The sequence below is a fragment of the Pleuronectes platessa genome, chromosome 9 (assembly GCF_947347685.1).
Source record: "Pleuronectes platessa chromosome 9, fPlePla1.1, whole genome shotgun sequence".
NCBI lineage: Eukaryota > Metazoa > Chordata > Actinopteri > Pleuronectiformes > Pleuronectidae > Pleuronectes > Pleuronectes platessa.
The window spans coordinates 7,009,483-7,026,146 of NC_070634.1; the positions used below are offsets into that span (position 1 = coordinate 7,009,483).

The 16,664-nt window shown below is 40.2% G+C and overlaps 1 protein-coding gene across 1 annotated transcript in view; it reads left to right on the forward strand.

Moving 5' to 3' along the window:
* The first annotated feature begins 1,056 nt into the window (after positions 1-1,056).
* Positions 1,057-16,664, forward strand: part of prdm5 (PR domain containing 5) — a 33,048-nt gene continuing 17,440 nt past the window's right edge. Inside the window, exons 1-12 of the mRNA XM_053430543.1 lie at positions 1,057-1,313; positions 2,999-3,082; positions 3,672-3,794; positions 5,461-5,629; positions 5,776-5,953; positions 7,818-7,910; positions 8,038-8,159; positions 8,839-8,918; positions 11,945-12,029; positions 12,128-12,285; positions 12,809-12,902; positions 14,998-15,158. Of these exons, the coding sequence (XP_053286518.1) occupies positions 1,215-1,313; positions 2,999-3,082; positions 3,672-3,794; positions 5,461-5,629; positions 5,776-5,953; positions 7,818-7,910; positions 8,038-8,159; positions 8,839-8,918; positions 11,945-12,029; positions 12,128-12,285; positions 12,809-12,902; positions 14,998-15,158 (1,446 nt within the window). The 5' untranslated portion in view covers positions 1,057-1,214. The remainder of the gene's footprint in view (positions 1,314-2,998; positions 3,083-3,671; positions 3,795-5,460; positions 5,630-5,775; positions 5,954-7,817; positions 7,911-8,037; positions 8,160-8,838; positions 8,919-11,944; positions 12,030-12,127; positions 12,286-12,808; positions 12,903-14,997; positions 15,159-16,664) is intronic.

The following is a 16,664-nucleotide window of genomic DNA, read 5'->3' on the forward strand; positions in this document are numbered from 1 at the left end:
AAGTAGGACGCTGTGTACATTTCCTGCAGCATTATTATCATACATATTATGTTATTGCTCGTTTGCTGACTCTCATAGGTAGTCATATTATTTACTGCATGTTAATTTTGTTCTGTATATTATTTATTATGTCATTTTCTATGTTTTATTTTACCATGTAGCAGTAAAGAGCAAAGTCAAAAGTAGACATCAACATGTAAACATGCAAAGCTTTTTAAATGTAAGGGGAATAGAAAATGTACAAATATAAATATTAATGGAATTAAAAGTAATATTTACTGTGTAAACAGAATATATAGTGTGACAATATATACAGTGAAATGGATGGCACATTAGTCATTGAATTTGACAGACAGAATAAATAATGGTAACATTTATATAATCATCATTATCATAGCATCATGTTAGTTAATATAAAATCCATTGTCTGAAATAGTTTGTAGAGAAGTTTTAAATTATTGTCATATCATTATCTACATAAAAGATCCAGTGTTGGTGTATACAGTATACATGTATCTCTGCTGTTTTATTGTGCAGTGAGAGCACAAACATTGTTTTTATTATACATAAGTTTTCATCATTAGTTTCTTATATCTTGTCCTTCGTGGTAATAAGTTAAATAAATGTACATAAAACTGTGTAAATAGTAATGATGACGACACAGTGTCTTTACTGCTGTGTTGTACAGTGAGAGCAGACAGTTAAATGTTTTTTATTATTATGTAATCAGTCGTTTGTTGACTCTCAGGGGTTAATTATATCTTGTTGTTCGTGGTAATAAGTTAAATTAATGTATATAAAACTGTGTAAACAGTAATGATGACTACTGTGTTGTACAGTGAGAACCGACAGTTGCATTGTTTTCTTATTATGTCATCAGTAGTTTGTTGACTCTTGGTTATATGTTTTTCTTCCTGGTAATATGTTAAATAAATGTATATAAAACTGTGTAAACAGTAATGATGGCTACAGTGTTGCACAGTGAGAGCAGCCTGAGAAAAGGTTACTGTGCAGCCTCTGGTTACAAACTTTGGACCAATCAGGACGCAGCGTTGTCTTCCTGCAGCAGCAGCCACAGAAGTTCAACCTGGACCTTCAGCTCCGAGAGGAAACGAGAAATCTGCCGTTAAATCAAACTGACGATGCTTGTCCACTTCCGCTGACATATCTGACCTCGTCCAGCCGACTGTCTGCGGAGGACACGTCCCCGAGTAATGACAATGTTGGGCATGTATGTGCCAGACAGGTTTTCTCTGAAGTCGTCCAGGGTCCAGGATGGAATCGGTCTGTACACGGCGCGGCGAGTGAAAAAGGTTTGTTGTTTGCTGCTGAACAACTTTCTACGCGACTGTGGGTGATGTGTGTGCGTCGTTAGGCTTTTAAACGCGTCGTAGTTGTGTTCTTTGTGTTGCTTTCCCTCCTGTATAGACGCTGTCAGAGTGTGGGTCTCGCACAGAGGCTGCTCTGACGTGAAGTGCCACGTAGCTACACAACTCCAGTGGTTTCTCTCGGTCTCTGCGCAACTGTGTGTGTTCGAGGGGAGGGTCGCGCGCCTGTCTCGTGAACACATCCACTTCATGACGGTTTTGCTTAAAGCTTTAAACTTGTTTTTTTTTTACAACATTTTCAAAGTGAAAACATTGTTCCTGTGACCTGTGAGAGACACACGGAGGAGTCCTGTGAGGCAGGGGACGGTTAGCAGGAGATGAATGGGTTCATGTGTCAGTGGCTGAGGAGGGGGGGGGGGGGGGTGTTCTCAGGAGGATGCTGTCATTTTAATCCACTGGACTACAACATGATGGACATGAATGTAACATTATGACCCCGCCTCCCCCCCTGTATGATTGCCCCTCATTGGACAGTCAAAAGGGAAATTGTCCTTTCTATCAAAGAGCCGGCCTGTCCACGAACCATCCAACATGTATGCTACTAGTACAGCGCCCGCTCTAAACCTGCCTGTTAAATGGCAGCAAGCCGGCGGACTCAACAAAGATGAAGAAGAAGAAATACAGTGGGCGGAGGTCACGTACCTTCATGATGATTTCCAACCGCCAATAAACTGAACAAAGAAGAAGAACCTGCCTGTTCTCTTGACCTGTGTTAAAGCTCTGCAGATACTTCAGAATTATTCATTGTCATTAGTGACTCCTCCTCAAAGAGTTCTAGTTGTATTATTGTTTGTGTCCTGGATGTTGTGCGCAGAGCTTTTTTTAAAAACTTTTTCTATGGTGCAGAGTTAAGTTAGAAACATTTGTGTTCATCCTACCTGGTTTATCAGTGGTGAAGATTTTAAAGTCAATGCTTTTCATAAAACGAAAATGAATTTGTTTTGTGTGGCTGTGTCTGAGGGGTCGGAGTGGTCGTCCTTTAACCAGAAGGTCGGCGGTTTGATCCCAGTCTTCCCCATCTGCATGCCTAGGTTTCCTTGGGCAAGATACTGAACCCCTGAACTTGCCCTCTAGAGAAAGTGCTTCCCATAGATACACTGTATAGTACAGAACTACACTTAGACCATTTACACTTACAGACTATCTACCGTTAATGTTCACTGCATGTCGGCTATTTCAGGGGTCGGTTAAACAATCAAAACCATGTTCAAACCCAAGTTCACAACTTTTCAAAGTAAAAGGTCTGTAATACAACTCAGTACAAATCATTATAACAACAACACCAACTGTGTGCTTTTACTCTGAAGACAAATTGCCAAACAGGAAAGGATAATGTTGTTGCAATGCCAGAGATCTGCACCCCTTATTTTTTATGTAAAATGTGTCCAAATTGCACCAAACTTGGTTAAGCACTTCTCTGGGCATTAACTATAAAAATCTAGGAGGTAAGTCAATTAGATGAATGGTTTGTGAGTCATGTGTATCACATACAGACAGACAGACCAAGAAGCAGATGTTTGTGGAATCAGTAGGTGTATAATTATCATGGTTTGGCCTGTCCACTATTAATGTCAGTTTGTGTTACTCTGTTCCCTCTGTTTGTCTTTAAGGGAGAAAAGTTTGGCCCCTTTGCTGGTGAGAAGAAGCTGCCCAGTGAGCTGGATGAAAGCTCGGACACCAGGCTGATGTGGGAGGTGAATGCACACACATCTTGCCTTCTTCCCACAGCACTGCACACATATGATGGTTTCAGCTGTGGAGGTATCTGTGGTTAAAACAAATGTATATACATTTTTCTTTGTCGGGCAATGATTTTATATTTACATCATTCTAATCCGATACTAACCTCATACACATAAGAGCTGTATGAATTATGTATGATGTTAAGTAACAGAGTCAGTGCCTCCTTGCATCGTGTGTTTATCAAAGCACATCCTTTAGCATAGGACAGCTGTGAAAAAGACTGCTTGCATGTGTGTACAAACAGTCTAAACTCTACATTTTTCTGTGATAAAGACAACAAATAATTATGTTCAGATCATTCTTCCATACTGATTTAAACTGACTTGTCTCATGTGAAGCCCCTGATGGCAACCTCTCAAACAAATGCTGTGATGTAGTTATCTGCAGCTGTCACATTGTGAGGTGCAGACACGATAAGGTGTTTACATGTAAGGCCAAACACTCTTTGATTGTCAGAAGACAAAGCATAAAAGCAACAAAAGAAGAAGTATCAATTGTTTACTTCTAACAACTCACACGGTCACTGTTTTTCTTCCTCAGGTCCGTGGCAGTAAAGGAGATGTTCTGTATATCCTGGATGCCAGTAATCCACGCCATGCCAACTGGCTGCGGTTTGTCCATCAGGCACCTTCGCAACAGCAGAAGAACTTGGCAGCTATACAGGTTTGTTTCTCTAAGTGGACGACTAATCCTTCACTGACATATTTGACAGGAGATACACATTTTTTGACAAGGTAATGATTTCCCCCCCCCAAAAAATGGCTGTAAATAGACCCCCAAGAGACATATTTTGCACTTATATATACAAAATTAGTAGGTAAATGCAGGTTTTCTAAATATGGCTAAACCCACAAATTATTCCTCACCCATTGCCAGTAGAGGAGTTTCATTTTCGATGTCACAAATGCGGCACAAAATGAGAAACTCTTTCTGCTTGTGTCATTGTTGCATCTTGCACAATAGAAAGAAAAAATTGCTGTTGCATGTTGTTCCCATGGTGTAATAAACAATAAATACACAAATGCTTTTGACCATTTATGCAACAAAGGCTGTTAGTTCTATTGGGGCATTTCAGACAAAAGCCAGATGTTAGTGGGCGTTATTGGGCGTTATTGGGTCTTTTGACCAGTGGAGAAGGGGCTTAAAACAGATCAAATATACTGTTAGTTACCTTTTTCAATGTCAAACTGAACAGGTTAAGAAATCTTTGAAAATCTTTATTATATTCTTTTGTTGATAATTATATTGCGATAATTATTGATTCGTTTTGTAAGACATCCCGGACAACCACCAGAGTTTAGTATTACAGTTTACAGAAATATGAAATAGACAAAAATAAGTATTTTTGAAGACAGATAATGTTTGTGAACTATTTTATAAATTAGTATATATTGTGTAGTGTAAAATTGGATAAAGAGAGATCTTATGTCTTTATGGGTTGTGTTATCAGCATTTGTATTTAGCTTTTAGGGACAAACATTTATTGATTTTTTGCCGAATGTTTTTCTTAATGGTTAAAACAAATGCCTACCTTTTGTTAATCCATAAGTGAATGCAGTCCTTAGATTTAGATTCTTATTTTCAATAAGTTATTTTCAACAACACTTAAACAAAGAAGTGATTTTATTGGTAAATAGGGCCTCAACAACAGTAGCCAGGCCTAAGAAAATGTCAAAGAGTTTTAACAACAAATCTTCTTAAAGCAACCTAACTCTAACCTCTCTGCACTGGATCTGGGTAATTTCACCTCTTGAACTCCCGTGCAAAAGATAAAAAAAGATTATTCTTTCTTGGCAGAAGAAAAAAAGAGGTGGAATGAAGAGAAGATGAGAATTTCAGGTCTTAGGGCCCACTTCCTTCCATTAATACTCGAATGCCCAAAGTGATTGGTCGTTTAAAGGTCATCCATGTGTGTTAAAGCTCTGTGTTCCATCAACACTGACATTTATTGTATAGCTTTCCTACTCTTAATCATTATTTATGTATATTTAGAATCCCTTACTTAAAACAAAACGACGCTTTGATTTTATTAGCATGACCTGTAAAGACAGGGAAGTTAATGACAACATTTTTAAGGGTTTGAGGTTTTGACCTGTGGCCTCAATGAGGCCATAACAGATCTTTTCTTGGTATCATGAGTTCAGCCTTCAGTCAGTCGTAATACTTCCCCATTGCGCATTTCCATAAATGGTTATAGCTGTATTTTAGCAAGAGTGCTTTTCTCATTATCTGCATTCTTCTCAAATTTGTAAGGTGCAGTCTTGCCAATGCTCCATGCATCGTTAGTGATGTGTGATTGCTCAATGATTGCTACGATGTTATCTTTTAGGATGGCGAAAACATCTTCTACCTGGCTGTGGATGACATTGAAACAGACACAGAGCTCCTTATAGGCTACCTGGACAGTGATATGGAGGAAGAGGAGGAGGAAGAAGAGGAGGAGTTAATCAAAGATGATGATGAGAACAGTAAAGACTCCAAGCATCTTGTTGAAATGGGTACAGTGAACCTGTATTTCCTCATTTCCATGTAATCATAATAGTATAATTTATGATGATTGATACATACAAATATCCCTCAGAAATATATATATTAATCTTGCGAATCTTTACCTGCTCGATGTGCATGTACCACATTTCTACAGAACTAGTCATAAAGAAGGAGGACCACCCCTGCTTGCTGTGTGAGAGCAGTTTTCCCAGTGAGGAGATTCTAGCCGCCCACCTCCAGAGTCTGCACCAGAGGCCCAGCACGGAGGAGAAGGAGTTCAAATGCAGAAACTGTGGCAAGAAGTTCCCCGTCAAGCAGGCTCTGCAGCGCCAGTGGGTTTCACTGTTCCATTACTTAACAGCTGTTATATCTTTAATTTGTGCTCTTCAAGCACAGCATCTCAAGTCATTAAGAAACCTGCAAAAGAAGTGAATCAATTAAGTGCAAGGATTTAATGTAGGTCTTAGAGTTAAGTTGAAAAAGTAGTTTTCATTTATTTGACTCTGACACAAAACGAATGCATATATTTGTTCAGAATGAATACTTTGGGGAAATACAGGTATCCCTTTCTTGTTGATAATTAGATGAATAGATTTATACCCCACTTGTATCGGTGTGTTGATTACGAGGTTGGAGGCAGTTAGCTTAGCTTATTATACTGATAGGGGGGCAGCTAGATTAGCTTGGTGGTTAGCATCTCCAACCAATAAACACATTATATCTTGTTTTTTTCCCCATTTACTGGTGTATTGTCATGACCACAACTAGTGGAGACTCAATGGATTAAAGGTGATATATATATATACGTTTTTGCTATAGTTACATAGTCATTGTTAGCAAATAACAGCTGTTTACTATCCGGACTAGAAAAAACCTTGCGTGTTCAACAAAATTCTTAATTTAATTTCCGTCAAGAACTGTCTCCAGCGATGGAGAGCAACGCCTATTTTAACTCTTTTGCTTAATTCTCTATCACTTCTTAAGTTCTACTTAAGTTAGCATGCTAACCAGCAGTGTTGTGCAAGTTCACACCTCTCATGAACTAGTTCAAAGTTCAGTTCACACAAGTAAACATGAATAGTTCACGTTAAAAGTTCCTCATTTAAAATCTGAACTAGTTCAGTTCATTTTATAGTTTCACAGTCGAAAATGAAAGACTGGCTGTCCACACCGGACGTGCATTTCTCAACGCCGGTCAGCCCGCGATTCTGCTTTCTCCCCTGGATGTTGAATGTAACCCGTTCAATGTACTGGTTTGGGAGTATATGATGATGGTCTTCATAGCCCCCCCCCCCCCCCCCCCTCTCTTTATATCTATATGACTGCTTGTGTGGCTGTAGTGGATGGGCAGGGGGACATTTAATTATGAGATTGGGAAAATTGGGAAAATTAAAACTCCAGGACAACAGAAGGGGAATACAAAGTATGTGATGCATATTTATAATTTATTTCATGTCAAATATGTCATTAATATCGTTTAAAATTATTTTTCAGTTTGTTCGTCGCGCGAAAAATTTGACTCGACGCCGAAACCATTGGTGCCCTTGGCGCAGCGCGGCCCATCGCAGCCGATGTTCACCACACAAAGGTTTAACGGGGGTGGATAGGAGGCGTTTGGCTTTACTTGGGGCTTCCTCGCCCCGGTGTAAACCCGGTGTTAGACAGCGTCTCACCTCAGGAGAAGGAAATCATTCCGTAACGTTTAAGCTAGACATCATATAATATGAACGTGTTCACCGTTCGAATTCATTATTTGTCATTGAGTTCCGTTCAGTTCATCGTTCTCATAAAAAAGAACGTGTTCAATGAATGCGTTCTTTTGAACTCGTCCATGCACAACACTGCTAACCTGTTAGCCTACTCCCTGAAAGCACCGCAGAGAAAAACGTGCATATGTCACCTTTAAATAGATGACATTTAAACTAGTTACAATTATAGGTGGTGGGGATGTGGAAAGCAGCTGTTTCCCTCTGTTTCCAGTCTTTATGCTAAGCTAAGCTAACCAGCTGCTGGCTGCAGCTTTATTTTTTACAGAAGTTTACTGATCTTTTCAGCTTATGCAAATCAATTGATTTTAAAAACAGTGCCTGCTCTTAACTTGAATATTTGTTTTACTCTTACTTAATTAGTGTCATCAGCCTGTGTTTCATTTCCTACTTGTCATCTAATATGTTTTTATTTTAAATCTTTCCTCAGTGTTTTGCATTGTTCAGAGTCTCCGGATCCATCAGGTGACTCTAAAGCTCATCAGTGTTCGTTGTGTCACAACATGTTCAGCTCAGAATCAAGGTAAAATATATGATCAAATGGGATTTTATACATAAGGCGCACATTTTAACATGTACAATCTACATATTCTGTTACTCATGAAGCTCTCTCTTCCTCTTTCTACTTCCTCTGTTTCCTATGCGTACAGTTATGAACAGCATAAGGAAGCCTGTAGAGGAGATGCCAGGTTCATCTGTAAAGCCGAGAGCTGCGGTAAAAGATTCAAGAGCAAGGACGCCCTGAAGAAGCATAAAGGAAATGTTCACACAGGTTGGCATCAGATCCTTGCTCTGGTTGTGTCTCTGTTTGATTTTCCTTTACTCTTCCTACCCACATAATCAAAGGTGTTGCCTTTTCCTTTTTTTTTCAACACATCGTCTAATGATGTTAATTGTCCATTAGCAGCCTCAGCACTCAAGGAGCGGCAGTAACAGCACTTGACCTTGATCATTTAAAATTTCCGCAATATTGAGACACATTTCTAATTACACACGCTCCATAATTGCTGACCTGTGTGATCTGGGGCTGCTCACTCTCTCAGATAATAGGACTTCCATAGCTATTTATGATGAGATGTAGGGCAGCGGGGGAATGAAGTATCAACCCGAGATTAAGACTTTTATCTCACAGGCTGACGGAGTCAAGATCTGGGCCTTTATGTTTTACCAGTGTGGTTAGAACAAGCAGTGTGTGAGTGTGAGTGTGTGTGTGTGGGTGTGGTGGAAGTGGCTCAGGCGTGACAGATGTGGGTCATGTGATTCAGACGGAATGGAAGGGTCAAAAATATTGTGGGATCATTTGGCCTATGAGGAGACATTTTTGTCCAGTGAGACTTTGTAATATTTTTCTGTTGCTCTGCGATGATTGTCATGTTGTCATGATTTTCCATTTGATGTCAGTCCCGAAGTAAAATATTGGTAATTTACAACTATTTCTATTTCTTTTACAGGCAGTGCACGGCGGAAACTCACATGCACCATATGCAACAGGAAATGCTCGTCCTCTCTGAATCTACAAGAACATAGAAAGGTGAGAATCGGCAATGAGCACTTTGCAGCTCCAATTATCACTCCTAAATACTTTGCATTGGATCGGAGAAGCTTTACTCAGTTTAGGCTGTTCAGTATAATCTATTTTTACAGTGAAGCGTCCTTATTGCTGTTGAAGTGGAACCCATCACTCTCCACTGTTTCTATAACCTAGACTTACCTTTGAATCGCTCTGAGTTCACTTTGTACAGCTATTCCCGCTCTGTGTGAGGGTGTCTTAATGATCAAGTTGTTACAAATTCATTCTGGGTGACACAGAGCAAAGCGTTGGTTTCTTTTTTCACAAGCTCATCCTGCAGGTCCTGTGAAATTTAAGAGGCTCTATTGGCAGATAATATGGTTTAAGCCTTGGCATCAGGATTCTGCCTCTCTCTGATGGATTACAGATTCGAAAGCAGCTGCTTAAAAAGTACTTTAAAACGTTTTCATACAAATACATGTTTTAGTATTGTGTACTAACAGTAACAGCCTCTGTTCAGCTCAGGTAAGCTTTTACATTTGATGTCGTAGATAATACTCAGGGGCTAGTTCCTGTTCCAGGTTACACTCCTTTGCTGCACACAAACTAGGCCAATGTGTATTGCATTGAAAGATTACATTTCATTTAAATTATGGCTTATTTTATTTAAAAAAAATGTTCTAACCTAGCTAGCGTGTGGAAGTGGGGATTCAGACTGAAAAAAGGTTGTGTTGGTGGGGGCGCATTGTTTTACGGTACCAGAGAGATAATGAAATACAATCAGGACGTCCTGTTGTAACAGATTGTGTTTAAATGCTTATCAGATGCCAAAACACTGCAGAACAGTTTGCAGCACACACAGACTCCGTTTTACAACTCTGGAAAATGATCAGATCTCCCACTCACTTGTGTTAAAGCCCAGAAGGCTGACAAATTCAAACATGCGTTTCCTGTTTCGCTGCAGTCCACAGATGGCTTCAGTGGATTCTCAGGTCAGAGATGTTCAGCTTCGACTGAGTGGATTCGGCTTTTAGAAGGAGTACATGCACTATGCCTGTGTGTTTGATCTGTTAAATTTATCATATATTATCACCAACAGACTATTAATTGTCACATCACTCTCATACTCTGCTATCTGTGATGATCATGATTAATGTTTTCTTATGTGTGACCTCACACCGAGTGCAGTGCCTTTCTGGATGATTTAATGGTGCGTTGAAGAAAAAGTAGAGTAGGCTTAATTTCTGTGAAGAGATACTTACTGCCTGTGAATATTCTGAATCTGTAGGCAAGGTACAAGATGTTGGGGCCGGAAGTCTTCTGGTTTCTGTTTCTAGTTTGACCACCATCACGCTTGAGCAGGCCTTGGTTGCCCGCAGGTAAACAGACCATGTGGAGAACAAAAGAGGCAGAACACATTGATCGCCATGCAACCGCTTTAGTTTTTTTCACTTTATCTGCATTCATATGCCCATAGACAGTAATAGAGATGAACCAAAAGGTTGTCTGGACCCAAAACACTTACAAAAAGTGCAGCTGCTTTTGTTTTGCGTAGGGAAATGTTTGATTTGTGTGATAAACGAATAATAAAAAACAGTGCATGTCTGGTGGAAATTGGAGTCTCCGCTGTCTACACAGGAAACCCCAAAATATTGGGCTTCACCCCCAGAGGCAAATTTGACTTTAGATATGACGACGTCTCCGAACTTGGTAATAACTCTTTTGCCCAACAAACCTGCATGAACACCCCCAGTGCAGCAAAGGACTAGCTCCATTCAAATTAATAAGAGAGCTGTGTCTTGTCGTGCAGAGCCACTGTTGGTATGATTGCAGCCTGAGACTGTTGTCGAAAAGGCCAAGACAGAAAGTCACATTTTGGTTCTACTAGTGCTCTGAAACTGTTCAATCTGTGCTTGTTGAAGCTATTGAAATTAAAAATAGTCAAAACAAAAGTGTTATGAGGTTCAAAAAACAAAATTCTCTCTCATCTCTCTTTTGTTTCTTAGTCTTATGAGATCATTTTGGTTTGTGCACTGATCATTTGCAGTGTTAAACATTTACTTCCATCAAGTTTACTTTCAGATGTTCTTCACTCTAGGTCAGCACAACACTTTAAATAATCTTGGGCATTGGATTAATAAATAGGTTGTCTCCAACACCTTCTCTCATTGGTTGTCATTCATTAACTTCAATTCTTCATTTATTATCCCTGTTGGTAATTGTGACTTTTAATTTCCCCCTACCAACATCTATCACCCAGATTAATGAACAGGCATTAATCCCCAAAAACTCTTATTTATCATCAAACTCTTCAGCACTTAAAGTCACCTGGAAGTTGACATAGTTCTGCATTTCTCCAGGGTGTTTTAATAAAGGAATAGTGTGTAGAGTTCCTGTGTGGCCTCCTCATGTGTGCATGTGCCAGTTTCTCTTTTATGTGGCTAATGATAGCAGAAATCTCATTCTATTGTCGGAGCTGTTATCTTTTAAAGAGAGAGATCAGCAAGTCAAACACGTTTCCAGTAATGTAGGCCAGTGTTTTATGACATTTTGAGGAATTGAGTCCAACTCAAACAAAGTGTTATTATAAACGTGACACATTTTGGTCCAAAACAATCTGGTGTGTTCTATTAGCTTTATAGCTTCAATCAAAAATGCTGGGGCATTAAGTATTATTCTTGCCAAAGAGTCGTCGAACTTTCCATAATGACACATTAGTTCCAAAGCAGCTTAAAACTGCCATTATCATCTTTTAGCTGAACAAGCTTTGCAGTAGCAGCCGTGACAAGAAGAGCTGCTTTGCATTAGCATATGCTATTGTAGCTGTGCGCCGGGGAGTGATTGAATGTGAAATGATGGGAGTTACACTCTACAGCAGAAAAAAGAACTGAAACTTCTCAACACTTTTGTGTCTCTAGACATCGGTCTAATGAAAAGAGACAAGATTTTGTGTCAGTTGACCAGCGGAGACTCTGATCCTCACAGGCAAGTTTTTGAAATCACCAGCAAGACAGAACTGCTAACTCCTGTTTGCTCTTTTTTCCCAGATACATGAAATATTTGACTGCCATGCGTGTGATAAAAAGTTCATTTCGACAAACCAGCTGAAGCGCCACATGATCACACACTCAGGTAGGAAAATGCTCCATAGAAAACATCACACCCATGAACACAATGCATTATGTCTCTGCTCACCAGAACGCATCTCTTCTTCTTGTTTGGCTGGTTAGAGAAGCGACCGTATACCTGTGAGATCTGCAGTCGCTCGTTCAAGCGTCTGGATCAGGTGACGGCTCATAAGATCATCCACAGCGAGGACAAACCGTACAAATGTAAGCTGTGTGGGAAGGAGTTTGCGCACCGCAACGTCTACAAGAATCATAAGAAGGTGATCACATAATAATCCACTAGTGAGCTAATTGATAATGTAAATAGTTTCTTTCCAATGTGGTAAGTATTTTCTCCATATCATTACATCAACCTGATTGTTGTTTGCTGTGAAGAGACATGTATTGAAAGACCGAGACACTTCAAAGCCAGATTTATTAGTGAGGCTGTAATCAATCAGGGTCTCGTTGGTGGCGGTTATCTGTGGGGTCTTTGGCCCTCTCCTCCCCGGAGGTTCTCCATGTTTACTTTTGGGATTGAGGTGCCACTCAGATAGATAGGTCGGGAAACAGAGGGCGGAGGAGTAGAAAAACAGAAGCACTTTGAACTTAAAGCCCCTTGAGCTACTTTGTCCTCATCAAGTCAACAAACTAAATTGGCTATGGAGCCTTATTCATGATCCGCTCACATCAATTCAAGAAACCTCATCAATGTCCACAGTCAGGCAGGAAGTATGTACACATTACACACACACACACACACACACACACACAGAGACTAATGCTTCTCTGCTCTCTCTGCAGACCCATTCCGAGGAGAGGCCCTTTCAGTGTGAGGAGTGCAAAGCTCTGTTCCGCACCCCCTTCTCTCTGCAGCGTCACCTCCTCATCCACAACAGTAAGTAAAACAGATGGAATTACATGAAATGAATTACATTTAAGTTATTCTCCCACTGTACTTTGTTCATCTAGAATTATAACATCTTGATTTTGAAATAATTACAAAAACATAAATCCCTGTATCTTTACACTTATTTATTTCAAAATGCATTTATTTATCAATAGATTAATTTTTAATTAGTTAGGCGGGTTAAAGTTGAAGTCTAAATGGTTCTAGTGGTGGGACCATCACCACTACCTCTGTCTTTATGTACTTCATACTTGATATCTATAAGACGTGTCTATGACCATGACGTCTTCTTTGGGGGATTATATTGTATTATGTTTTTATTGGCCTTCAATTCATCCCTACCCTTTGGATATTTCCATCAACAATAAACATCATAAATCTATCAAACGTCTCACCAAGGAGACGTTACAGAGTGTTTAGGTTGTCCAGTCTTCCTGGGTGCTCTAGTCTGACAGAGCGTGTCTTCTTGGACAGTTGAGCTGCAGTCGAGCTCTGCAGCACTGGTCCTCAGATTGAGCCAGATAACAAAGAGATTGTACCGCTCAAGGCTTTTCCTGCTGCTGTCTCAGGAGGCACGCCATATAATACCGGAACTTGTATTATGTATCAAGTTCTAGACAGTATGTGGGGCGGGAGGATCAAGTGTTTGATTTCACTGTACTGCAGGTGAGAAAATAGACATGCCATTGAATAAGTGTGTCTGTCTTTGTGAGTTAATGATAGGGCAGCATGTTAACTCTCTAGTGATCCGCCCGACGTGAGAAAATCCACCACAGCTGTTGAGGAATGTTCAGGTGAAATCAACTCAGAAGTCAGACGGCCTCATGAAAGACCGTTTCGGAATTCTTATCTTCAATCCCTCTTTTTTGTTTGAGGATTGTTTGTACATGCTCCAAGTCATGTTCCCCAAACTCTCAAAAATGGGTCCAAAATGATTATGACTTTATGAACGTCAAAGGTTTGAGAGATTTGGTCATCAGCCTATAAGTAGCCATGAAGAGACAAATTGCCAATCTGACTATTTAAATTGTGTAAAGTTTTACTTTAGTCAACAGTCAAAATTAATGTATCAAAATGTTCATATTTAGGCATTATATTTATTTATTCATCTCTTTTTCTTCCTGTACATGTCTCGTAGGACAGGACTGATCTGAACTAGAAAATTGAAAAATTGAAAAATTGCCTTAAATCACTCATACATTGTACATACGCTCCATGTATAAATAAATCTGTTGATATGTAAGGTTCTTGCATGAGGCTCGGTGAATGCACAGCACATTTATGTAAGATTGAATGCCAGCTGGGGACGTCTAGCTGGTATTAGAACTTGAGAAAAATCCTGTCTCTGTGTGTGTGTTTAAAAAAAACTGATTGAATGCCTGTTCCAAGTGACAATGAAATCTTTATGTGAGGGCGTCATTGACATTAAATTATCATCAAGTGAATGTTTAGATTTGATCAAATTAAAACACAATGGACCTCAGCTTTCACCGCTGTTAAATTAATTGAGCTGACCATCATCGGCCTTGGTAACATGAGAGTGAGCACCGGCTTCGTCGCCACTTCGCTCCCACCAACATTCACACAGTCTGTCCCAACTACTCTGTGGAAATGGAATAATCTCCATATAATGGAAGCAACACTCTTCAACAATAGAGGCTGTTGTACGGAGGCAGAGAGCAGGGGCGTGAAGGAACATCAGGCTTCACTCTGTCCTAACTTACTGTCTGAGTACTGTCTGTCTGGTGTTTCTGTTCCTTTCAGGGCCGTTATTAAAAAAATAGGACATAGTTTTGTCTGTGCACGCTAAACCTTACATACAGTTTATGTAGAGAAAAAACATGGCAGGGACGTTTGTAGTGTTCAGCTACAGATACACAACAACAGGCGACTTTTGTTGACCAGACCTTTCTAAAGACCATTGTTCGGAGTCGCCTGGTGCAATGATTCATCCCTCTTTTTAGTTTTCCTGCCCACACAATCGCCCCCTTTGAAAACGGGTTCCCCTCTTGCTGTGCATGATGACTGTGTTTAGAGGCACCAACAATGGATAACTGTAAAATGGCTCTTGCTCTTGCTGCAGGTGAGAGGACATTCAAGTGTGACCAGTGCGATGCGACCTTCAAGAGGAAGGACACGCTCAACGTGCACATCCAGGTGGTACACGACGGCCACAAGAAGTATAAGTGCGACCTGTGCGAGAAGGCCTTTGTCACTCCGTCGGTCCTCAAGAGCCACAAGAAGGTGAAGGAAAATAACTTGGACCAGATGACCTCAATCTTAGACCAAGATTGCACGTCTGCTCAGGCTGTCATTTTTCTCCTGAAAATGAGTTCAAGCTAAATTGTTGTTGTAGTCATTTGGAATGTTGACAGAACGATTGCAAAATAACCTCTGAAACGCTGCAGAAATTATCTTAATTCACAAAGTTATGTTGAAGTTCTGCATGTGACTTCAGATACTTATCAAGTGTATTAAGAGTTCTTCCTCTGCATTATTAGTTAAAGAAACATGTAATATGAACATTCCACTTTACTGCAGTATTTCCCATCATCAATCTTCTGCTCTAAAAGAGTACTGAGAAATGACAGCCTGAATATCTACTGTTCTGACTTGTTTTCATTTTTTCATATTCAGTTGTATTCCTCGTCTCATGAAAGTGATGTAGCTAATATCTTGGATTGTCAAACCTGGTGGAGACATCCACCTTGACCGTTGCAGCACTTGAAGGTTTGCAAATCAATTCCTATGTTGATTAGAAATGGCAGTTAGTCCATTAGCTCTGCAGGATTTCAAAGCCCCAAACAGATCTCGCTGCAGATTATGAGCCCAAATCTGACAACGTCCGGTGTGGTTATGGATCAAGATTGAAACCAAACAGCTTCTTGGCACAGGCCAAAAGAAAGTTTCAGAACAGTAAGGCTGAAGACAGGCATGTTGAACCGTCTCTCTGCTTATGGGGTCTAGAAGCTGCTGAGAGATCTGGTCTTGATCAAAGTCAAGTTGCAGAGGAGACGACAACTTGCTGACTGTGTTAACATGTTCAGAGTAAAGGCCGGCGCATGCTTCTGCGTTTTCACGGGCCCGCAAGCGCAAGAGCCCTTCCGGGCCCCTTACGTGCTTATGTATCCCTTCTTATGTGCTTACGTGCGTCGCCCAATTTTTCTAACTAGATGGCAAAGCTACGCGAGGCTTGTGATTGGTCTGCTTACTACATCCCGTCCGGAGTCTAGTTTCCGGTTTCATGCCCCATAATACCGGCAGAAATCACGGAATATTAGAAGAACGAATATGAACCAAATAGAAGAGCACATGGCAGAAGAGATCCGATGGTATGATCACTTGTATAACCCGTCACTGACTGGCGGATTTGTCCGCCAGAAAAAGGCTAGGAGGAGCCGCAGAGAGTTCTGCGACACAGCTGCGTGAAAAGCCGCCGACGCAGTTGCAGAAGCATGCGCCGGCCTTAACCCAGTGATACTGTGCAACTGTCTGTGCTAACTTCACCTCAAATCAATCAGAAATAGACAGTTATCAAATCTATTTCTGTTTATGTTCATAAATCTCTCTGCACCACGTGCGACTTTAATAAATCTAAACTTTTTAATACAGTATCATGAAAACGAGACCAATTGATCCAATTTATGAACTTACCTCCATTACCATTAGGAGTATAAAATGACAATTAAGCATAGGGCTTAAATTATTATTTTCATAATAGAATAATCTGCTCATTATTTTTTCAGTCTT